Source organism: Pholis gunnellus, assembly GCF_910591455.1.
Source record: "Pholis gunnellus genome assembly, chromosome: 18".
Lineage (NCBI taxonomy): Eukaryota > Metazoa > Chordata > Actinopteri > Perciformes > Pholidae > Pholis > Pholis gunnellus.
The window spans coordinates 10,994,435-11,018,379 of NC_136545.1; the positions used below are offsets into that span (position 1 = coordinate 10,994,435).

Genomic DNA, 23,945 nt, shown 5'->3' on the forward strand with positions numbered 1-23,945 from the left:
TTTTTCAAATGCTTTGGCTGCCGAGGGGAGATTGGCAGCTCTGAGTGGCCAGCAGATGAAGCGGCTGGCGCGCTAATGAATAGAACGCTGATTGCAGGATCCCCAAGATGCAAATTACCGTGCCTGCCACCCCTGACGACCGGCAATTACCGGGCCGCCGCGGCGGACGCCTCGTGCATATTCATCGCACTCGCTGGGCATATTGATCAACAACTTACTTTGAGCAAGAAGCACTGAAATGTATCATGTCACTCAGTCGGTGCTAAAGGAAAAAAATACTCTTCATTTTCATGTTGTCAAATTTAACACAGTAACACCGAGCAGGACAAGCCCTTTAACTGTGGAAGGAGTATTTATTTGAATCAGGTATAGGCTAATTGCTAACATGACACATTCAAGAAGAAGTGACAATGCTCATTTATTAGAACATATTCATCATTCAATTATTAATTCCTGCTTTTACTTTAGCCAATTAACTGCAATTAAAGTCCACTGCCCCTAATAATGACACTCGGCTTTGAGTTTTGTCTTTATCTTGACATGTGTTTCCGTTTTTCAGGATGAACTGTTTATGTCAGGCTTTATTTATTTCATTCACGGTGGACTAAATCAGAAGTATTCAAAGCAATTCTTCAAAATTGACTTTGCACCACATATGCTCATTAAAGATTAGATCAGTTTCATTTAGTTTTAACACGAGTCATGTGTCTTTGTAAGTCAGAATTATGTCATTATACTAATAGCAGTTCATTAGGGACCGCGTTACAATGACAAGCTTTTTCCCTGTTGTCATGCTGCTAATAAGCACCTATCAGTGCTTAACCCTCAGCACGGACAGTTTTCCGGTTCTGGTTCATTTTGTGTCCGTTTAACTCATATTTTGGAGAGCATACTTTTTACACACACACACACACACACACACACACACACACACACACACAGCAGGGCAGGCTTCAGAACATGGAATATGAATATGAAAGGGCTTCTTTCAACAACAACGGAAAAACAAGAGCGCTGCCAGCGGTTAATGGGACCAAATGAAGGAAAGATGAGCAACATCGGATTTTGAGCTCTCTCCCTCAAAACAAACATCCAATGATCGCATTAGCGATGGATCACAGAGCTGTGTCATTATTGTCTTGTGTGTCTTGTTTAGAACCTCAGCCTCTAAAAAAAAAGATTTGAGATGACAAAAACATATCTTCTGGATGTTCTGTCTCATTTCTGTGCACCCAACATAATAAGTATAACAATATTCATCATTCTTTTGACTTAGAAGCAACTTAATAAATATGTGGCAGGTTTATTTTAACGAGATGTCTCGTCTCTCATCATGTAATGAAATTTAGTTAGTTTTCTTAACATGATAAAGGTCTTAAAGCCCCTGAAAGTTTTGTGTAAATCTTCAGTATTTCTCATTAATTTAACATATTTATGGTTAAATAATTAACGTTCAAAGTCCAAGCCATCTGAGTCATCAGATTTTGATTCAAATATTGCTTTTCCCTGAGACCCTTTTCAACTGAAGATCAAACCAGTAAGAAAAACATAGAAAACTAAATTCTGTCATTTAAAGTTAACAAAACTGTTCTTACTTTAGCAGAAAGTGTTACGTTCATGTAGGACCCCATCACTCGTAGTAAGAAGCTGATTGAGGAAATAGGTTTTTAGGGCCTTTAAAATTAGATTTTGTAACATGGCCTCTCTAAAGTCACTGCCACAGATTAATAACCTAACAATGCAGGACGTGTGTCAGTTGATATTGTACTTCACCGGTGCAAATTTACAAACAAAAGTTCAAATGGGTCAAATCAACAAAAGCAGGTAAAATAGGTGCTTTTGGGGCAGTTGCTTGCAGACGGTAATCCAGCTGTACTTGGTGAGCTTGAAACCCGAGCCTCACAAAGGTTGTTCCTCTGAGGTGCCACCGAGCCAAACTGCAAACTGTTACAGCAGCTCAGCTGTCAACAGAACTATAGCTTCACCACAAAACAGCTCCCAATGGCGCTGCACCCCCCCCCCCCCCCCCCCCCCCCCCTCTCTCTCTCTCTGCTGCTACTTCCTTGGGCTGTGAACAGGATTAGAGTGTGCTCTTAGGGAAGTTTTCCTCTTAAATAAGGGTTAACACACACACACACACACACACAGACACACACTCTTTCCCTTTCAACTTTTCATACACTCACCAGCTATGCATACAGATCCATATCTTAAATATGACCAACCCCTCTGATCATAATCTCCACACACATACTGAGCGGTCTGACGTGTTTCCGTCACACAAAAGCAACCTGCAGTCAGGCGGGGGGAGGAAACCCCAAATATAGGAAGGGAAAAAACGGTATAATTCAAGTAAAGGAAAAGAAAGAGCGAGTGCAGGTGCTGACCTCCTGAGCTGCTCACATATGTTGTTATCGGTGTGTAATTTCTCCACTGCCGATTCTTATCTCCTTATCAGAGAATGGCTGGTGTACTGACGTCCGCCCATCAAACGGTGACTCTGGGCCAAGATTGCATCAATCAGGGTCTGGAGTGGAGCGGTGCTTTGAGTTCCTTAAATTGGTGGAATACTGAATCTACTTCCAATTGTTACCCTCGATTTAAACTTTTGATGGGAAACTGTGAGAAACAAAGTGGAAGAAAAACTGCAGAAATATAGATTTTGGGGGGGGAAAAACAGCCTGCAGTTGAGACCATGGCTTGTTTGCATGTGCAACGTGTTGCTGTCTCAAAGAATCTATTACAAGATTGTCTCTGTAATATAAGTGATTGTAAACAACAGATTGCCTGATGCATAACTCAATCTGCCATGGAAAAGTTGATTTGAAGAAATTTCCAATATCCCTGTCCAGCATGCATCATATAAAGTCTCAAACTGATCTGAAGTCATTGGGGACTCGGTCAGCCAATGGACAAGCTTCATGAGATGATGTCATACTTTACGGTCTGCAGTGATCTTAATATGATTCTTAATAAAATGTTAATGATGGCATACATAGACCTACATCTATTAAAGTGGTGTAGATTAAAGCTTGAAACTCCCCAAAGGGTCATTTGGCTTACAGACAGCAGTCGATTGATACGAATATTTTCATGAAAAGTTGACATTTTGGAGATACATCGTTCATAGAGTAGTGATGCTTTGTGTATCTGTTGCCTCAATTGCATCACTTGCGTCAGCTCCCAAAATCAGTGATTGAACTTAGCGCTCAAACTTGAATTATTACTTGGACACACCTCCAGCACTGCTTTATTTGTTTCCGGGTTAGGGCTTTGCAGGCTCGCAGTAACACCTTTCACCTGTTTTCAATCATATTTTCTGGGACGCAGAACCTTTGATCAGGATGGTAATGCTGCAGATGAAGACTAAATACACAATGAAAAGTTGTGGAATGAACTAATCCTTCTTTGGCTGCTCATCTGTGGCTTAGTCTGTCTGTCTGTCTGTCTGTCTGTCTGTGTTTGTTTGCCTGTCTGTCTGTCTGTCAGCCAACAGGAAATGCAAGTGACTCCTGCCAGCAACAGAATTGTAACAGGAAGCAATCACTTCAGAAGCAAAATGACTATTGAGAAGCGTCAGTCATGTTCATGGCCAGGGCAGCGGTGATGTTGCACACAGTGTTGCTGAAGAGATCCCAGGTCTGTTTCCCAAAGAAGTACTTTGTCAGGACTTTACCTGATCCATCTAAAAATATTTTATTTCCACAGGAGGTCTGGTGTTTAAAATGCTTTTATATTCACGCTGGCTCTCACGTGTGTATTTGTGCTTTGCTTTGATTCTGTTGGCTGTGACCCTCTGCGTCGTGTTGAGTCATCAACTTACAGTTAAATTCTTCCCTCCAAACTAACAAATGAAATCACAAGTGGATTTTGTGTTTGTGCCATGTCCGAAACTGTCATGCTGATATCAGAGCGAATTTCACAATTTTCCTCATCCAAACAAACCACATCATTGTGTTATTATTATGAAAGTGATGACCTGACCTGGGTGCCTTGGGTACCACGGTGCTATCTCTCCTCTCTGCTGGCGCTTGCGTTTTGCTGGTGCGGTCACATGATCGCTTTTGACAAGGGTCGTGAAGGGTCAAGTGGGGTCATGAGTAGTATCCTGGCATCCTGCCAGTCTAATCACCTGTTTATTTTTTCAACAACCAAACTCTGATCCACCCTGGGTGAAGGAGGGAGAGAGAGGGAGGGAAGAAAGAGAGAGCGAGAAAGTGACAGTAAGAGGAAAGGTTGATCATATTTCATCTCATGTAGGAATGTGCCCCTCATATTTTGTGGTAGTTTTGGTACAAAGTAGCTTTGTTTGTTATTATAAGGTAACACATCCCTTTATTTAAACCAAGCAGCCTGTAAGTGTGACAGTGGATACATTCTTACAAACACGGTTAATATTTACAGAACTTTATTTTAAAGTCTGGTGGATATTCAAAAGCTTCCAAAAATACCAAATGTGTCCAAAATGTCCAAAAAACATGGATTTGGGAGAAATGTGTCCAAATATTTATTTTTGATGAAATGGTGCAGCACTAAGAAACATAGACCCTTGGGTTGTAATATTTCACTCACTGTGTTGTGAGGAGCAGGTCTGGAGGCGGAGCTGTCTGAGGAGGAGCAGGAAGTGGGAGGAGCCTGGCTTGTTCAGCGCCTACATATATGGGACTGAGTTCAGGGGTGAGCCGTTTAAACTAACCTGCAGCAGAACCCTGGGATCTCTTCTGGCAACAATTGTTTGTCTGAGAGAAACTGTGCGTGTCCTTGCTCTCAGCACATGAAGTGCATTGATGCTTGAGTTATTGATGTTAGAATTATGAACAATTAGTTCATTCTTGCAAGTAATATTTGCACCCGATGTATCTATATATAGATAAAGCATTGACTGTGCCAGCCTCACTTGCCCACATCCATGTGTTGATCACAGTACCTGGTACCCAGCTTATCCTTGTACAGTCCTGATTGGGGAATTTTCTTCACAGCGTGAACATAATTTAGCTTCAATGAAGAGCTGAAAAAGCAGATACATAATATGCTGCATAAATGTAATGGTTAGACAGTCTAGGTTCATTTCTCAACCTTAAAGTGATCATTCTCTTATATATGTAGTGCTATTTATAAATCTAGATTGTTTTGCTATGAGTTGAAGATATCGATGTCTGCATTCTCTCCAATATATATGGCACTCAGCCTGTGGTGCTCAGAGTGACAAAAAAAATATTTGAAAAATTCAACAATAAATGCTTCTTAAATCCACTTATTATTGTTGATTTTTTTTTTTTTCTTGTTAGAAATCTCATGTAGGAACTATTTTCTTTCAACAATAGTTGCTACTTGAAATTGCCAACAACAAGGTCTGTGGATTATCCTGCGTAACCGGGTCGTGATTTTTGGAAAGATGCATTGCTGTTGAACTATTCAAATGTAATTTTTTGGCTCCACAAGCTGAGTGTCATATAGTCCTATTATATTCAAGAGAAGGCAAACATCTTGATAAATAGCAATATTTTTGATTTGGGGCTGTCCCTTTAAAGCTAATTGGAAATTAAAAGACAATACTAAATGCTAAAGAGGTAAAATAAGAAATTGTTTTATTTAAATTTGTATTCAAACCCATTTCATTTCATTTACTCTATCAAGCATTTATAAACATGGACAATCCAGTTAGTTAGTCTGTTGGGATGATGAGACTAAAGCTAGCACTACAGCTTGTTACTGCCCTCTTTTGGGAAGAACTGCCACCGGCTTTGTTGTGAATTTGACTTGTATTGACCAACCTTCACCACAGAGTGGAGATATATTACAGCTGTAACGCTGGCGATCACTGACTGGTGAATGATGTGTGGTCTAATGGGAATATATACAGTGAAGGCACCGGAAACAATTTGAACCAAAATTAGCAATATTGTAATGCAAATGCATTTCATTATAAATCACATCTTAAAACTAATTTAGCAAACAAGCCTTCATCAGAGTACCACAACAGTGATGTAATATGATCATTGCATGACCGCTGTGGTTCTGGGCAATACAAAATGGTAAACTGAGACCAGAGTATTGAGAGGACTTTTAGCTGGTTTGTTTCTGATGTTGCAGCTTGTAAAATGTAAGGACACAGATACATTGCAGAGAATACCGTGACTGCGTTATACAGGAAGTGATTCTAGTGTACAGAAGAACAATAAGTCATGAACCAATATATGATAATATAGCTATTTGCTCAAATACAACTTGCAGGAACATGGATACATTTACAATGCTGAAAGAGAAAAGAAACGTTTCCTTCTCTTGTATTTGAATATGATAATATGTGTCACCCACACATTCATAATATCACACCTTCCTCTATGTTTATATGAGATTGTGCATGGACAAAGTTCAAAGAGTTATAGTTACAGCATTGCGTAGTTGACAACTTTAGTGTGTGTGTGTGTGTGTGTGCGCGCTGTAGCTCTAGCTCAAATACAGCTTCATCTTTAAAGTTACAACTTTATTAACAATGGCACATTCTTTTATTTCGTACAAAGCTTCTATTTTGGTGTCTGCACGTACCTATATGTGTACATCATGTTTGTTCCAAAGTGCTTCAGCCAGCATGTCTTTCTTTGTGAGCGACTTGTTGAATATTTGATCTCTGACAGGTAGGAGCGTCAGGTTGCAACGCGATGACTGACTGCAAGACAGGAGGGCTCCACGCCACCCACCTAAATACAAACAATAAAGGGCTGGTGATGATAATGAGATATATAATAGCACCGATGCAGAGGGCATGCTTTATAGTGATCAGCATGCAGGCAGCAACACGCTTGCAAGTAAAACGGAGCATTTAGCAGCCATTTCTCTCAGGAACTGTTGGAGACCAAAAACAGAGCTAAAAGGAGAGTGAGTATTGAACTTACATTCACAAGGTTGCAAGAAACACTGCTTCAAATGAATGATTATGTTGTTCCGTGTCTGCTGGATGTGTAAAAAGGAAGTTGATTGTGAACGTGTTCACCATATATAAGTCCCCTCCATGTGTGTGCAGTTTTACCCTAGAAGTCTGTTTTCACATTCGTCTGATGAAGGAGGAAAAGTTCTGCATGATCACGTTAAGTTTCACACATCTGCTAACGAGCAGGATTTTGTGATATCGCAACTAGTTTGGAAGTCAATCGTTGTCCAAAAGAGCAACTTACACAACTGAGTTGTGGAAACGTAACATTTCCAGGCTACATATACAAATTACTATTCCAAACACTATTGTCTGGCTCTACAGAATTGATACAAAAGTAAGTAGAAATGTTTCTTATCAGAGCTGATCATTGTAGTACAGACCAACATTTATTCTGTAACTGCCTCATAATAAAGGTACAACGTGAGCATGGAGTAACTCAGACTATTGCGCCTCAGTAGTAGGCAGGTGAAATGGAGATATGTTACAGTTTCATCAAAAGACTCCACATATCAAAACCTTCAGGAGCAGTAAACACACGCCCCTCCTGTTCCGAGCTAGCCCCTCCCACTTCCTGCACACCTGCATATAAGCTCACCTGTAGCATCAGCAGCACAGATCCTCTGGTATTCCTCTGGATCCTGATCTGCCTATCGGAAGAAAACTCTGGTGAGTAGGATTTTAAGAAATTATTTCTTAGCAATTAGATTTATCAGAGTTGATTGAAATCGTTTTCAGCAATTCCACTTGGTATTTTACAAATGTAGTAGTTGAGAGTGGAAAAAGTTAAACCCTTTATCTCAATGAAAATGATAATTGGAAGAAAAAAGCTTCAACCACTTTCAAGGAAATGTTATATTCTTGCTCTCTTCCATTCAACAGTTGTCAACACAACTATTTGTCAGCTAATGATGGGATGATTTCAACAAAAAGTGAAATGAAAGTTCCATTTCCTGCACAACAATGTGTTTCTTTGTGTCAATGGAATTCACTCTGAATATTTTCCCCCAATCATTTTCCCAAGCTCTTTCTTTCATCCGAACAAGGACCGTCTGTCTCCTGCTTGGTCCTTTGTAGTTTTGTGGGAACGGTGTTGCAAGGATCAAGTGACAGAGAGACAGAGAGGTTCCCTTGACCGCTAAACTGCAGAAACACATACACACACACACACACCTACACACACACACACACACACACACACACACACACACACACAGACAAAGATACACTGTCCATGTTTGACATTCATACAGCAACAAGTCACACTTAAAGGTCCAGGAAGTAATGTGAACACCTGTTAAACATACCATCAAATGAGGTTGGAGAGAAGATATGAGGTATTTATTCAAAGTAACATTGAGAATTTTTTTTTTTTGTGCACTGGATCTAAACAGAGACATCACTTTCATAATATGTTATAACATTTAACCACATCACCAGTAGTCTTCACCTTTTAGGAAATCAATTTTTTGGAGCCACTTTTTATCTCCTCAGTTTTTTTTTCTGTTTTCATGAATCCTCCATTAGTGTCTTCTTGAATATAAAATGCACCTTATTATCATAGTAATAGACTGTATGAGAGCGTTCTTGGTCCCGGTGAGAGGCTCTCCTCCGACCCCGGGTTGAGCTGTGCTCATTTACATTTAGATTTTACACTGGCTTGAGTTGAAGCTATATTTGAATGGAGCCGAGATGGACAGACTGAAGAGGCCATAGTCAGTCAATGTCTTCCATGCAGATGGTTCAATTGAAAAGCCACTAGCCGGTCACATCATTGAAAGACTCCTTTCATCATTTTTAGTGGTCTTGAATATAAGACCCCACTTGCGTTTAGCTGCCAAATGCTGGAATAAAACACATTTACTTAAGGGCCACAAAAGAGCTTTTCCACAGCCAGATCTCATGTCATTTAAATGACTGCAATAAATCTGCTATTTGAAGTATTTTCCTTATGACATGTGTAATTTGAACATCCATCCAGTGTCTATTCAGAGAGGTGAACCCTTGGCAGCTGTGATGGATGTAACACAAGTGATCTTGCTCTTGTTCTGTTTCTCTCTTCATGTATTTCCTCCACTTTCTCTTTACAAGTTCACCAACATTTCCATGAGTTGTTCATCGTCGTTTCCTCTTGCCCCACAGCCCCCCATCATGGCCTCCAGCATGTCAGTGAGGAGCTTCTCTGTGAACCGTCAGCCCTCCTTCTCCAGCCGCTCTCTGATGGACACCGGCCGCGCTCGCTCCCGCGCTTCCGTGTCTTTCACCGCAGCCAGCCCTCTGGGTCGCTCGGCCTCTATCGGCCAGGATCTCAACGGGTCAACAAGCCTGCAACTTAATGGCCTTCACGGCAACAGCATCAACGATAAGGAAGCCATGCAGAGCCTGAACAACCGTCTGGCCAACTACCTGGACAAGGTCTGACGCATTAAACCAGCACTGTTAAGCTGTTGGTCGGCAGCCAAATGGGTGATGGGTGTATCTTCGTCTGCCACCAAACACTAAGGTCATTGAACTGTCTCTTTGTCTTCCTCCAGGTGCGTTCATTGGAGCGCTCCAACGCAGACCTGGAGCTGAAGATCAAGCAGGTGATGCTCGACCGTATTCCCAAAGGTCATGATCTTGATTCCATGATGGCCCAAGCTCATGCTGTTGAGCAAGAGGTAGGCATGAAGGGACGTGCAACCACACCAGACATACAGCACAGAGACCGGCACAAGTTCTCAAGGTCCGCGATGATGACATTTGTTATTTTACATATAGCCAAAACATCAATGCAAATGTGGACATGTGCAGGAGCTGCATCACTTGATTCATCAGAGGTAGAATTTGACCTGTGCTTGATCTTTGAGTTAACTTGTACCAAACCAAGCCTGAACAAAGTTAATCATCATTTTTGCCTTTTTTGACCAAACAGAAAAAAGTTACAGTTTAATGAAAACGTAATGCGTCACCTTATTGGACAATGATTCAAACCTTCTTGTGTCTTTTGAAACATTGGTACCCCACATTTACTGCCAGTGTACCTTTAAACATGTGAGTGTAATACATGAAGCATTAAAAGCAGATGACTTCTGTGTGAAGACTGACTTTAGTGATGTTAAAGTCTGTTGTTTCTCTACTTTGGTATTTGGCAGTTGAGGAAGAGGACCTTGGAAAATGCTCGTCTCATGTTAGAGATTGACAATGCTAAACTGGCTGCTGATGACTTCAGAATCAAGTGAGTGGTTAATGATTAAACTATCATATCACTTTCATTTAGACCACTTTAACCATTCATTTCCTCCTTTTTCCTGTCCCTTTTCCCCTATAAAGTCAGAGTGCATTGAGATTCTTGAGTATTTTGTTTAATGAAAGTTATGCAAAGAGATGTCATGAGATGGAGATCAATGAAAAACACTCGTCTTCTTTTATATCTAGATGTTTGTTCATCTGCAGACATATCAGAGCTTTAAACGTTACATGTAACTTTATGAGGCATTTTGTAAGCAATTGTAAAGAAGGTAAGTAAACATTAAGTATTCTGTTTCCTGCCGTTCTCTCTACTCATCTGGACTTGACTAGGTGGGAGACAGAACTGGTGATGTGTCAGTCTGTGGAGCGAGACTGTGTTGCTCTGAAAAAGGCCAAGACCGACCACGAGCAGATCATCGCCTCCCTGAGAGGAGATTTGGACAGCCTGAAAGAAGAACTTTACTTCCTCAAGAAAAACCACGAGGAGGTGAGTCTGATCTAACTCTGCCTGTACTTGTTTTTTTTTATCTGTACTCTTCTTCACCCACATGTCTATCGTGTGCACGTCTTTTAACACGCTGTTTATCACATTTACTTCTCCATTACACGACATTGGCCTTATCTCATTTTCATTTTGGGCCTCTCTCTTATTCTGCAACCTGCCCTCACAAACAACAAGTTGTTTGACCCAGTTTGCTGGACTCATGAGGTCTTATTTAGAGCCTAAGAGGACAGGGGAAAAAAAGAGTAGGGAGGGGGGAAGAAACAGAGAGGTGGTTCTCTGGTTACTCTGGACAAAAGAAGCAGGTAGATCTGGTTTCCTAAACTGCTCTTTTGGCCCAATCAGCTGATCTGAGGCGACCGGACTCCTGTCCTCTGGGGGTGAAAAAGAAACTAAGATTAATTTACCTCCTCTCACCAAAGGAAGGATGGATCTCCTACTTACTGAAACACAATGTAAACAAAACTGCACCGATCCAATTCATGACCAGCTGCAGATATCGAGAATGAATTTCACTAACTGAGACTGGATTATTTAGACTTTTGTTTAATGTATCCTGCATGCAAATCACCTGTCTACTTATTTTGCAAGTGCTTATTTATCTTATTTGACCACATGTGAAGGTCTTGACCCTGACCGGTGTGAGGAAAGTGATACACTCTCCCCCCACCTACCAAGCAAGGATACAAATACTGTGCATAAAATACACAATAAGTGTGTGTGAGTGTGTGTGTGTGTGTGTGTGTGTGTCACACACAAAGAAACGAGAGTGAAAGAGATCCAGTGAATAATCATTACTAGAGTTCAGTGTGTGTGTGTGAGCTGAAAAGCCAGAGGTAAGGTGAGCTCTGCCCAATAAATTATTAATAAAGAACATCTAAATTATGAAGATGTCCTCACATCCTCTCTGCCACCCTGCGGTGAAGGGTTCACTATTCCTGGTTTCATATGTCGTCTGTATATTCACACATTGTACAATTTTAAGTTTATTTAGAGATGACAACCATCAGGTTCTTTGAAATAAATAAAAAATAAACGTATGCACACTGTGACAAAAGATAATTAATAAGAAGTCACTATGTTTCCCCCTGCAGGAACTGGAGCAGATGAGGTCTCGTATTGCCAAAGATGAGGTGAATGTGGAGGTGGACTCGGCCACCGGGCCGGAGCTGGGCACCATTCTGTCCGACCTGCGTTCCCAGTATGAGGGGATTGTCAAGAAGAACAAGGACCAAACAGATCAGTGGTACCTCAAGAAGGTGAGCGGAGCAACTTTCATTTCTTTCTCGTGACAAGAGAATTCTCTTTAATCAAGTGATTCCTTGAAATAGGTCTGCAACTTACTACTTCTTTTAATCATTTATTTCATTGTTTAATGTATGATATGTCCAATGAATCAGAAATATGTTTACGTCTTCATTGAAATATTTAGTTAGTTACACCTGACTCATCTTACTTATCATATACTACAATACATGCGTTTTCATTAGAGTGTACATTCCTGTGACGTTGTTGTGTCCTGTCCAGCTGGAGATGGTGCAGAATGACGTGAAGGAGAGCAACGAGGCTCTGAGAGGAGCTCAGAGCGAGCTGGTCGAGAGGCAGCGCTTCCTGCAGAACCTGGAGGTGGAGCTGGAGAATCGGCACAAACAGGTGAGCTGCTACGGCTGAGAAGCGAGGGGCACATAATCCCACGGACACACACGAGCCATAAGAGGATTTCATTTCCACAAGCATTAACTGTGGCGAAAGAGACCTTTTTGGTAAAGGAGGTGTCTCCATGTCAACATATAAAGAAAATGCACAAGTGTTCACACCTTTTGGCTCCATGAGAATGGATTGATTACAAGAATTGAAGATTGATGTTTAGAATAGGAAATTCAACAACGTGCACATTGCACATTGCTTGTTCCTCCTTTCTGACAGCAGAAGCCTGATATAGTTGTGTTTTGGTTTAAAAATAATCGTGCAAGTGATGTTTCTACACGTTCAGCTGTGCAAACAAAACTTAATGAGCATAAAGCAGTGCAAACACCACAACCATGAATTTAAAGTACGACTATGAGTGTTTCTTTTTCACAACGCCAAGATGAATTATGGCATTGTGTTAAAGATAGACCGGGATTTAAAAGGGATTTGTCAGATACAACACAGGAAATCCCAACTGAAGTTCAGATTCAGTCTCCATACACAGGTTTATTTCAACTTGACGTCAACGTCTGAGAAAAATCATTTGGTTTTTGGCTCTTCTAATCCTGTGTTGACAGTAAACATGTGCTCCCATGCTAATAAGTCACGCGAGACATGGCGGATTCAGTTGCTAAATTCTATGGGGGTGAGTTTCGGTGGTGAGATGGGTAATCATGTAATCGTGTCTGAGCAGCGATTTTGTTTTGGATGCCAAGGCCTTGCCAGCTCACAGGTTTTTTGTTGATTTTAGAATCAGGAGACACTGAGGTTTCATTTCTACTGGCAAACACCTTCGGAGGAAATGGGACCATTAAAAGCTCGCAATGGAGTCAGGTAGGAGAAGGCAGTTCAGCTCTCTCACCATTTCCCCTTTCTCTCCTCAGCTATCGGCGCTGGAAGGTAACCTGGGTGAGACGGGCCAGAAATACTCTTCTGAGATGGAGCGGCTGCAGGCCACCCTGAACCAGCTGGAGGATGATCTCTCGCAGCTCAGGCTGGACATGCAGCGCACCAAGACCGACTACGAGCAGCTCCTCCGCATCAAGCAGAACCTGGAGATGGAGATCGCCACCTACAGGCGCCTGCTGGAGGGAGAGGAGGCGTACGTTTTATAGTCTCAAATCAATACCACTCTCATATCAGTCCGCTATAGGCCGAAACTTGTTAGCTTAGCATAGGTTGGCTCATTCCAAAGATAACAAAACCCCAGTAAAACCACAACTTGTCTTCTGACTATACCATGTTAATCAGTTTAGCTTTACAGGTCCTGGTAGGTGGATTTTGTTACATTTTACTTTAAGCCAAGCTAGCTGTTTCTCTCTTTTTCCCAGTCTTTATGCTAAGCTAACTAGCTGCTGGCACCAGCCTCATACAGGCATGAGAGTGGTATCGATCTTCTCATCTAACTCTCAGCAAGAAAAGCGGAAAAGCGCTTATTTTGAACTATTCTTTTAAATGTGTTCATCTTGTTTTCAAGTCAATTTAAAGATACTAATTCTAACATGTTTCCTTTCTGCCCCTCAGAGTCAAGGAAGTTCCTGCTCCACCAAAAAGTGAGCACTCGGCTTTTAATATTTAACTGACAAAAAGAGAGCAAAGTCACTGCTGGTATATGTCAGAGCACCAGAAGGACTCTCAAGCACAGTATTATATAATAGCACATAAGCACAGCAAAGATTGAAGCACTGCTCATTCAGTTATTCTTATCACACCCTGAATGGAACAGGGAGGCAAAGAGTGACTAAAGCTGTAATGACGAAGGAGATAAGTACAGCGAACTGTTCCCGTATGTTTATGTTGTAATTTGACAGCGTTTAAGTGAGGCTGACAGACACATATTCATTCACACACCCAATTGGCCCAGGAGGACTAATGGTTGTTTAATGCACCTCAAAACAATGCAAACACCACCAACAGCTCAGCTCCTATTGCAACAAAGGTGGGAGTGTAGACATTTATCCCAATGTTGTAAGGTACGACATTGGGATCAATGTTTTCACACCCACCTTTGATTAAGACACAGCAACAACTTGGAACTGTGTCTTAATCTGACTGACTCATGCTGCTGGATTAACAACTGTTCAACATCAGAAGACTAAAAACAACACAGTCAATGAACTGACGCCTTCAGGAGTCCTTCGTGAGACAGGGGAGTTTATTGTTTAAGCTGGTTTTCGTGCACATAGTTCTTCACTTGAAGCTGCCGAGACAGCGTCTTATTTAGTTCAAGTTCAGTGTACAACAAACCAAATGCATCAGGAGAATTAAAACTGTGGTAGTGTACTCAGGTTGATTCAACACACATTACAGAGGAATGTGAGATTAAAATGACTTATTTCTCTCCTCCTCTCTCATACCACCTCATTGCATCTCATCTCTGCAAATCACATTCTCCTTATTCATTCGCATTATCTCATAATTTTCTTCTCTTTTCATTCAATCTCGTATCATCGAACCGTTGTCTCCTATTGCAATTTCTCACCTCTTTTCATCGCAGCTTACTTTCTCACCAGTGTAAATCTCTCATTTCAACACTCATTTTATCGAATCTCATTCCAAATCATCCCGTTTTCTTCCATCTCATCTCATCTCATCTCATGTCATCTGTGTCTGTGCAGAAGAGCCTGATGTTCGCACCAGGAAGATTGTGAAGGTGGTGACTCAGACGATGATCAACGGCAAAGTGGTGGACGAATCCAGCGAGGTGGAGCAGATCGAGGAGTCCAAGAAATGAAGAGAGGGAAGAAAATGGCACAGAGCTGGAGGATTTGTTTGGGGGGGGGGGGGGGAATTGCTTGACTATGACTGTTTTGTGTTTTCAGAGAAGTTCTTTCCCACATTTGTCTTATAAGTGACGCTTTGATAAATTGTTTGTCTGGAGTAAATGCAACAAACATACAGTATATGTCCAGCACTGCTGTAGCTATGTGCATGCTTATATCAATTTAGAATAGAGATGTGTTTTTGTGTGAGAGCAACTGACTAACCATCTTCATACTGTCTTACTAATGAAATGCTGCGTACTTTTAAACAAGATATTTATTACTTAGTGTGGAAAAGTTTACTTTTTTTGATGTAATGCATACCTTTACTCCTTTTGCAAGAATATTGTTCAATTGTCTTTGCTGTTTTTGTGTTTGTACTCTGACTAAATAAAGTTTCTTTAAACCAGTCATGTGTACTCCTCTATTCTTTTTTTAGAATACACATTTATTTTATGCTGAAATCAGATGACAATATGCAGCGTCTTCAGTGGACTCAGTTATTGGGCTACTGTAATTTTGTTGGGAGTCTTCATGTTTGGCTTTTACTCTGCTCCACTTGACAGACTCTGATACACCCGACAATCGCTCAATGAGCACCTCCTATACCTGCGCACACACTTTGTCATGACATAACAACCGAACTGTGTCTTCCATCAACCCTGTAATTTAGGGTCATGATCTTTGTAGAGGGGTCACCGAGGTCACCATGCTCCTAAATGCCCCCATGAGCAAAAGTCAAAAGGAAGGAAACCAAAATGAACTGACAAACTGATATTTTGCTTTTAAAAAGCATTGGTTTTATAGCTCTACAATACAGCGTGAAACTGGTGTTTTAGAATGAATTAAACGTAGCTGTTTTTTGAAACATCCTATATAGAAAATGGTGTCTTGGTCTTGATTTAGGGAAATGTGATTCTTGAAACACACATTGACTCCAGCCTCAGCTTATCGCCATGAGCTCCACAGACATTGTGATAAAAGCATAGCATGTTGTTTAGACTGCCCCCCCGGCAGATTCCTCTTCGGCAACTCAAAGAGGCATAAAAAGACAGACAGGAAGTCCGATGAGTCAGAAGGAGCAGAAACAGTGAGACAGGTACAAACTGAGAAATGTCTCTCTGCTGTCCTGTGATCATAACACCAGTAATTTAACACGTATCAGTAGCATTTATTATTTTAATGCCTTGCACAGCTACCCTTCTAGCCAAATGACTCCCTGTAATGTAATGTAAAGGCGTCAATTTTAGAAAATGAGTCCCCTTTGTAGCCGCTTTAAAGGAACAATTTCCTTTAAGTGGAAAGTATTTCTGTAATGAATGCCACAAAGCCTGCCATCGACAGTGAACCTTTGCCATCTGTTCTGCAATGAAAACTGACGTTGTTTATCACAGTACAAGATGCAGACACTCGTTCCTGAAACAAGGTAAACTGCACTGGGAACCGATTGAATGATCTCACTCACTCAGCATCTAATGACCTTTTCTTGTTTGTGATAAAAAATAAATTGTGAATACAAGGTCATTTGCATATAATCACATATAGATTTAGAGACCTTGGTACATATTGAGACAGCAGTAAGAAGTATTGCTGGCTACAATACAACATTTATTCTGCAGAAGTCTTACAGTCACGTAGATCCATTTGGTTACTCAAGTAAATACTTAATAAGAATATAATTGTGTTGAAGTATAAACTTATCTACCATTTACAACCACACAGGAAGACATATATTCAGGTCCAGTTGACATGACCCCTCAGTGAAATTATCTCTCGATTAGAAATTAAATGGAAAATCTTCTAACTGAACACTTTGTCCATTTTGTATGTCTTCTAGTGAAACACCCCCACAAAACAAGTATTAATTAGTAAACTAAGAGAGCTGTAAAAGGAAGGTTTTCTTGATGAACAGATTTCTTTGAAAGTCTGTTTCATCAGATGTCTCTACTAATATGCTGCTGTGATGTTGTGTTTTGTTTTGCAGTGCTTTCCCTGTAAAGCGGATTCATGGAGCCCGATCCACAAGCAGAAGCTAGTTCATGTTTTTTTGTTGTATCTTTTAAATGGCGGCAGGTAGAGTACACAGGCAGTCGCCTCCTGTCTCTCCTCTGTTGTTCTCCACAGAGAGATAATGACGACATGGTGAGTAGGAGACAGACAGATCATTGGATTAAGCGGTCTGGTGATGTTTCAAAAACAAGCTCGTCTCCCGAGTTCAGGTTCTGCATTCAGGCACCATTTACAGTGTAAGAACACAACACTAAGTTTTCAATCAAACTGTAGTCATATATTCATTTCTGCTTTTTGGTGTTGTTCTATTACTGGTTATGTGAACAAGGAACAGGCCGACATTTTTAAAGGTACTACAAAAATCCCCTCAGTCAGATCAGATTTCATCCCCACCCTGAGCCCACAATCACAAACATAATAGCACCAATTATCTTTCAGTGCTCCAAAGTAGTTATAATGGGTCTTCCAGCTCATTGTTTAGTGTTGAATGTAGCTGGACTGCCCTCTCGTGGCCAGATCTAGCAATTACTGCACAATTCAATTCACTAAAGGCAGCATTTGCCAACATTCACATTGTACAGTTTTATATAAGGTAGAGTGTTTAAACATTAAAATGCTTTATTTCTAGTTGAACGCAGCAACATGATACAGTCTGCATGGACAGTAAAAACTTAAACAGTATGAGAGGAAAGACACTCGCTTGATATACAAAAGATACTGAAAAACAATAGATTAGAATGAGTAGATTTGTGTCTGCAGAGAAGAACATTGAAGGACCATAACCCCGAACTCTGTCATCCTCCAGACGTTGGGTATCTGGGTTCGAGCCTCTCCAGACTCAAGTAGATAAATCCACTTATATTCTTACCTCAAGCTCGTAGCCTATTTTACGTGAAAACAGTCTGGGCTTTAACAGTAAGTCTTAGTCTGCAGTACAGGTGAGACCACATCCTTTTTTTTGGTCTTGTTTTCCATCTAAAGCGATGTCTACGTAGTGTTGGTAGTGCCTATAATCCTCGGTGTGATTTCACGTCTCAAAAATAAGATAATAAATTCTGCAAAAAGTGAAGTGAAGTGTTTCAAAATGTTTCCAGTTCCTTTTTGGAAAGAAATTCATGAAATAAGTTGATTTTAGTCACAACAAAGTTCAATGATACATGTCCAATGAAATATGACTACAAATCACTGTTATGTAGGAAAAATGTTGTCATTATGTCATCTTTGGCTTTTGAGTTGTGTGTCCGAGCGGGTTACACTGTCTTGCACAAAGTAAGCCGGGGCATGAGGTGTATTATATTGGTTTACAGTAATGCTTGCCAATTATTGGCTCCAGCACATTGCTTTACAGCTTGTTGCATAACATCAACAGGATTACACACCAGCTAGAGTCCCAAACATTCCCCATCTGCCTTTCTGCCTCTCTCACTCTCAGTCTCTCACTGTCGACCATCTTGCTTCTCCCTTTCATTCCCCAAAGTTGACAACATTTGACCTCTTTAGTTATGTAGCTCCTGATATGATCGCTGACCCCTGGAACCTGCTAAGTAGCCAAACAGGTGGGTTAGTTTGTAAGAGGACTAAGGTCTCTGAACACCAGACCACCAGTCAGCTTATTACTGATCAGTGTGTACTGTGTTGGGTTTGGCTGCATTCTCTTGAGCTCAGGAGGGATCACAGCCACTTACAAGTGCAGCATGTGTTCAAGCCTTAACTGCTGACAAACACTTCTCTGTTTATATGCTTTAAACAACAAGGTGTTATGCTTTACCACGAAGAGATTTATATACAGTCAATATTTTGAACAAAAAGGACAAAATTCCAGTGATATTGTTTAGAAAAATACCTTTTATTTCGTCTTTCAAAGCAGCAGTAACAGTTTCCTTTCAAACAATGGATGGACAGAGTGACAGAGGACAAAATGGATTTAAAAAAACACATCTTTGCCTGATTAAATTCTCGTGTTTTTCCTCCTCTCAATCTTTAATTTTCCTGTATCTGTCCAGTCACATTATCACTCTCACATACAGGCCTTCTTACACATACACTCTTTATTCTCCCTCTTCTTGCTTTCAAGCCTTCTTGACTGCAACTAGCTGGCTTCACTCTGCTCTCTCTCTTTCTCTTTAGCAGGCTCCAGACTGCAGCACAGGCTGAAACTCTCCGGCCATGCAGATGTCCTCCTGTTTCTGACGGACGATACGCTGGATGGCGGGGGGCAGACCGCGGGGGTTCCTGGAAAAGATAATGGCATAGCCGTCCTCGCAGCTGCCATCTTCCTTCAGGGTGCGGCAGGCGTAGGTGATGGCGTAGTTGTCGTAGTCGGTGTCGATCACCCAGTAGTTGTCGCCTGGTTAGGAAGGAAGGAAGAGGTCAGCGAGTGTGAAGAGGAGTGAGGAGGTATGAGAGGGGTGTGAGCGGTGGGTATGTATGCACAGCTGACCTCCACTGGACAAGTAGCTGGCCAGTCCCTGGTAGTTCATGAACATCTTGCCGGGGCTGGTAGGGTCGGGGACAGAGTACTGGGCGGCCATGTCAGCACACACAACCCAGAAGCTGCAAGCACACACATGTCAGTGTCAAAGTGAACAATGTAGGCCCACAACAAAGCAACAGTCTTTGGCTAATATCGTTGTCGTTTTCTTTCAATTACAGGACATTTTAGCGGCGTAAACCTCAGAAATTCTAAAGACAACATACTGTATCATCGGCATGTGCATATACTACAGTACAGTATACTTTACATTTCTCAAAACAAAGCCTAGATTTCTTTCAGTATGCAGTGGCATAATTGCTTAAAACAGCTGAATTTCTTTAACTTTATTTGTTAAAGTACATTCAAGCCCACATTCCTTTGTAAAAAAAACACTTCTTCAACCTTCAATTCTTCCTAACCCTCCATAATCCAGGGAAAAGCCAGTTTGTAGCTAATGCTGTTCAGAATGTGCTTTTACAAAATCACACCTGCTCCTAACTGCTGACCCTGAAAACTGAATCAAGATGGTCTTTGTGACCAAACTGACCATTTGCCCTGATCATAAGGGGTTTAAAGAGAGACGTGAGGTCAGATGGTTTTTCGTTTGAATTGTGTAATCTTATCTGCAGATAGTGAGTGAAATAAAGCAGGGTGAAAAGTCTCTCCTCCTTTTCTTGTGAAGTCACTCGCTGTTCCTCTGACTCACCCAAACAGAGTGACGCGTCCCTTGGAGGAGGCGGTCATGGAGCCGTCATCATCGATGGTGTACTCAGCGGAGATGTTGTCCTGCAGGAACAGGCCCTCTGGATCTTTCTTCTGCAGTGCGAACCACTTTCCTGCATACTGCGATGAAAAAGAAGGAGAAGGACGGTGAGAAAGGATTTTACTTACCTTTTTTTCAACATGCATGCTGTCGATGTGCTTCAATTCACTCACCCTCTTGGGGTCAAAGTCCCCTTTGACTGTGAAGCTGTCGACGACACAGGAGGCAGACAGGCACTGCTCTACGCAGGACAGCAAGACCAGCAGCAGAGCCAGTTTAGAGGATCCCATTCTAAAATGAAATGCACATGACTGTGTTAGGACCAGAAACAGACTCCCACAAGTATCTCGAATGATGTTGTATTCTGACAAAAAAATGTTAACACCACATTACACAGTCCAGCGATTGACAAGTCTCTAACGTCAACAGTCACAGCTGACAGAACAGAACGTTTACGGCAAGTGCACAGTGCACTTTCAGACAACACAATCATACATAGAAAATCCGCAAGAAAGTAAGAAGGTAAAATGAGTAAAACGGCAGTGTCTTACCTGTTTGAGTCAAAGAAACAACACCAATTACAAATCTACTGTTCGTGGTTATCCACCAGATTGAGTGTTGTGGGTCTTGTGTGTGTGAGGCAACCTTTATATACACACTCCACAGACAAGCTTATGGCTGACTTTCATTGCTTGGTACTAAATAAGGTGCTTAAATCTAGAGGTAATCCTGTTGGGCTGAAATACTTACCGTAATCTGGCTTCTATGCTGAAACCTGCCCAAGACTTTCGATCAAAACAATCAGACCTTTATGTAACTGAAACAAAATAAAAACAGGCACATATCTGAGCAGGTGCAGGAGCACGTTACATAAACAGAATTTGAATAAACACATGGCACAGCGCAGATATTAAATTAAGTGTTTGAATTCGGAGTGTGGATTTTCTCAACCATAGCTCAACTTTTAAGTGTCAAAAGTTGAAATAAATTGCTGCAACACAAAATGAAAATGTTCTGCCTCAAATGCCCGATGAGTAGCAACAGAAACGTTTGAGCTTAGTTCTCTGATGTCTGGCTGATTAAGAAAATATTCATATGGTTCATACAACATAAATATGATTTTGTAAATGCAAGTATCTGCATCACGACTATCACATGAGGAAAAAGTCGTGTGCCAATTAAAAAGGCTAGACTCCACAATACCAACATTGTTTGATTTTGCAGGTCACAGTGGTGTCATTTCTGCAGACAAGTTGAAGTCATTGTCTGTAAAAAAGTAGTTTCTGATTAAAGCCACTCCGGAGTTAGACGTTTTTAGCAAAGTGCCACACTGGTACAAAAGGCACAAATCTGCTTGTGAAACTAAACTTGAAAAACTTCCAGGCCTGCGTAGGATCAACAAGAAAACAAGCTAAAACTATTTCTTGGCTATTCAGTTAATAATGACATTCCACTTTGTCCTGAACATATTCCTCTTAAGGAGCTTTAAATTCAGACAAATCTATTTTTCCACTCACTTTTGATGAGTTTAAACCATACAAAGAATTACTGAGATATTAATTCCATAACTCGTTGGATACGTTGGCGAGTTCACCAATACAAGGACTGGGGAGTACTGTGTGGACAAGCACTGCTCAAAGTCAGGCTGAATCACAGGAGAATGTAAATATTGCAGTAGAATTTAAGTTAATTTCACTACAGCTTAACGTTTTATGTGTTTTCTTACTTTTTAAAGATGCTATCTTGCTTAGAGTTACAAGTTCACTACATGTGAACAGGACTAGGACTAAAGTGCAGGACTAAAGTGCCACAATAAACAAAACACCTACATGACTGGTTAAAACCGTGCCACGGTTTACATTTTAAATTTCAAAATGTCCTTGTTTGTATAGTTATTGCTTTTATTGTTTCTGTTTTTACCATGTAAAGTGCCTTTGAGAACCTTTTAAAGCGCTATACAAATAAAATGTATTATTGGCATTATTAAATTCAGCACAGTTTAAGGCTGAGAACATTATCTCACACCACTTGAGAGACACAATGTGACTACCTGGTTATTTCCTCTTCTTGTGGTTGAGTAATCAGTGCGTAATCCTGGAAGAAGTAGCCTGTAAGCCTGTCCAAACTTTCCAAATAATGGGATGATCCGCTGAATAACAACAACACTCACAACACAGTTAGATAAGGGTGTATAATTATGTTTGTGAAGTCTTTTACCACAGAAAAGATCACAATGGCAACACAGATATTACATTTCGTGACAAAAGGAGAAGTGGAACTCAATATCACTATTATTTTGCATGCATGCATTTTTGCACCTACACACACACACACACACACACACACACAAACACACACACACTCTCACACTCTGCTGTGAACTATTGAACTCTCATTTTATGGATTAACCCCGGTCACATGAGATTACTGCTGACATAACACTGTTTATCATGAAATAACAATCAAAGTCTTCTTCGTGTGCAGCGTTGTTCTTCTAGTATTCTCTTCTTCATTAAACTTATTCAATCTGTTGCTTTTATACACTGAATAAAAGAATAGTTATATAACTGCAGAATCACCCCACACTGTTAGTAAACAGTCTCCTCAGCGAGGATACAGACAAACAAGCCAATCAAGGCAGACAATCTATTTTTTCCTCTGACTGCTGCTCAGTGCTTTAATCCTACTTGTCTGGTCTGGAATCGACTCGATCGACTCTGTGGATACCTCCATTCTTGAAGTTGTAAAGAAACCATTTATATAAATTAACTTATGATCTGAGGACACCTACAAGCCGAAACGTGGCTTATTCAACAGAGCACGCTACAAGCCTCAGGTCATTATCTACGTCTGCATTTGGCTGATAACCTGGACGGACCCGTGACAAGGCTAACACAACGATTACACCCTCTGCTGACCATCATGACTACTGTATTTATATCTATTTAAGTACTGTCACGTTCAGGGACTGTGCAGACACACACACTGGCTAAAACCTTAAGCTTGTACTGTACACCCCATTTAGAAAACATGGGGACATTTCCTGGTATTTGGGGTTGTGGTCCTATGTCGTTTGGTATATTGTGATGTAAAAACTTTGAATACGGTAAGATCGTTTTTAGGAAGAAAAAAAAAAATGTATTCCCATTGTTTTGTTGAAGACATTCCTTCTGTTTTGAATTGTTGAACATGCCATTCCTTTCCATTTACTGTCAGCTGTATTAAAGTCATGACATTATAAACTACCTGAGGAATATAGGGAATGTCAGTTACTTGTGTAAACATATGTTTTGATCTATTGATTATTATGTAGTCCCTCTGTAGGGACAAGGAGTGTGTGAGTGCTTTAAGAGTACGGGTGCTATAATATGGGTCTGCTGCGATCTTGTGGTGAGTGTCAGCATCGCAACGAGTAAGTATTTCCAGACCTTGTTGTAAGCAGTGCTCACAACAAGAAAAATATGGATTTTTGATTTTGGGGTGTACTGTCCGTTACAGGCCGGTCTCAGTACTGGTCCAAAGTTATAGCGCATGTAGTTTACTAACCCATAGCATACAAGTATCTTGATCATCATTCAATCTGC

The 23,945-nt window shown here is 40.9% G+C and overlaps 2 protein-coding genes across 2 annotated transcripts; one reads left to right on the forward strand and one right to left on the reverse strand.

Moving 5' to 3' along the window:
- Positions 1-7,562: 7,562 nt before the first annotated feature.
- On the forward strand, positions 7,563-15,519 carry LOC306710223 (keratin, type I cytoskeletal 18). Its single transcript, XM_079178637.1, has 10 exons — positions 7,563-7,600; positions 9,074-9,346; positions 9,466-9,591; positions 10,066-10,148; positions 10,493-10,649; positions 11,759-11,923; positions 12,192-12,317; positions 13,238-13,455; positions 13,878-13,906; positions 14,972-15,519. Exons 2-10 carry the CDS (start codon positions 9,083-9,085, stop codon positions 15,085-15,087), a joined length of 1,284 nt encoding a protein of 427 aa, XP_079034763.1. The 5' UTR covers positions 7,563-7,600; positions 9,074-9,082; the 3' UTR covers positions 15,088-15,519.
- A 3,431-nt stretch (positions 15,520-18,950) lies between these two features.
- Positions 18,951-20,651, reverse strand: rbp4l (retinol binding protein 4, like; the record flags this gene model as incomplete). The annotated part of the gene is made up of 4 exons (XM_079179411.1): positions 18,951-19,472; positions 19,566-19,678; positions 20,305-20,441; positions 20,535-20,651. The coding sequence occupies 4 exons, from the start codon at positions 20,649-20,651 to the stop codon at positions 19,249-19,251; spliced, it is 591 nt and encodes a 196-aa protein (XP_079035537.1). The 3' UTR covers positions 18,951-19,248.
- Positions 20,652-23,945: the final 3,294 nt, after the last annotated feature.

Excerpts from the sequence above, each read along its gene's own strand:
- LOC306710223 (XM_079178637.1), top strand. The coding sequence starts at position 9,083 with ATGGCCTCCAGCATGTCAGTGAGGAGCTTCTCTGTGAACCGTCAGCCC. Across the intron at positions 9,592-10,065 it reads CTCATGCTGTTGAGCAAGAG|TTGAGGAAGAGGACCTTGGA; the intron begins GTAGGCATGAAG and ends GGTATTTGGCAG. Across the intron at positions 10,149-10,492 it reads GCTGATGACTTCAGAATCAA|GTGGGAGACAGAACTGGTGA; the intron begins GTGAGTGGTTAA and ends GGACTTGACTAG.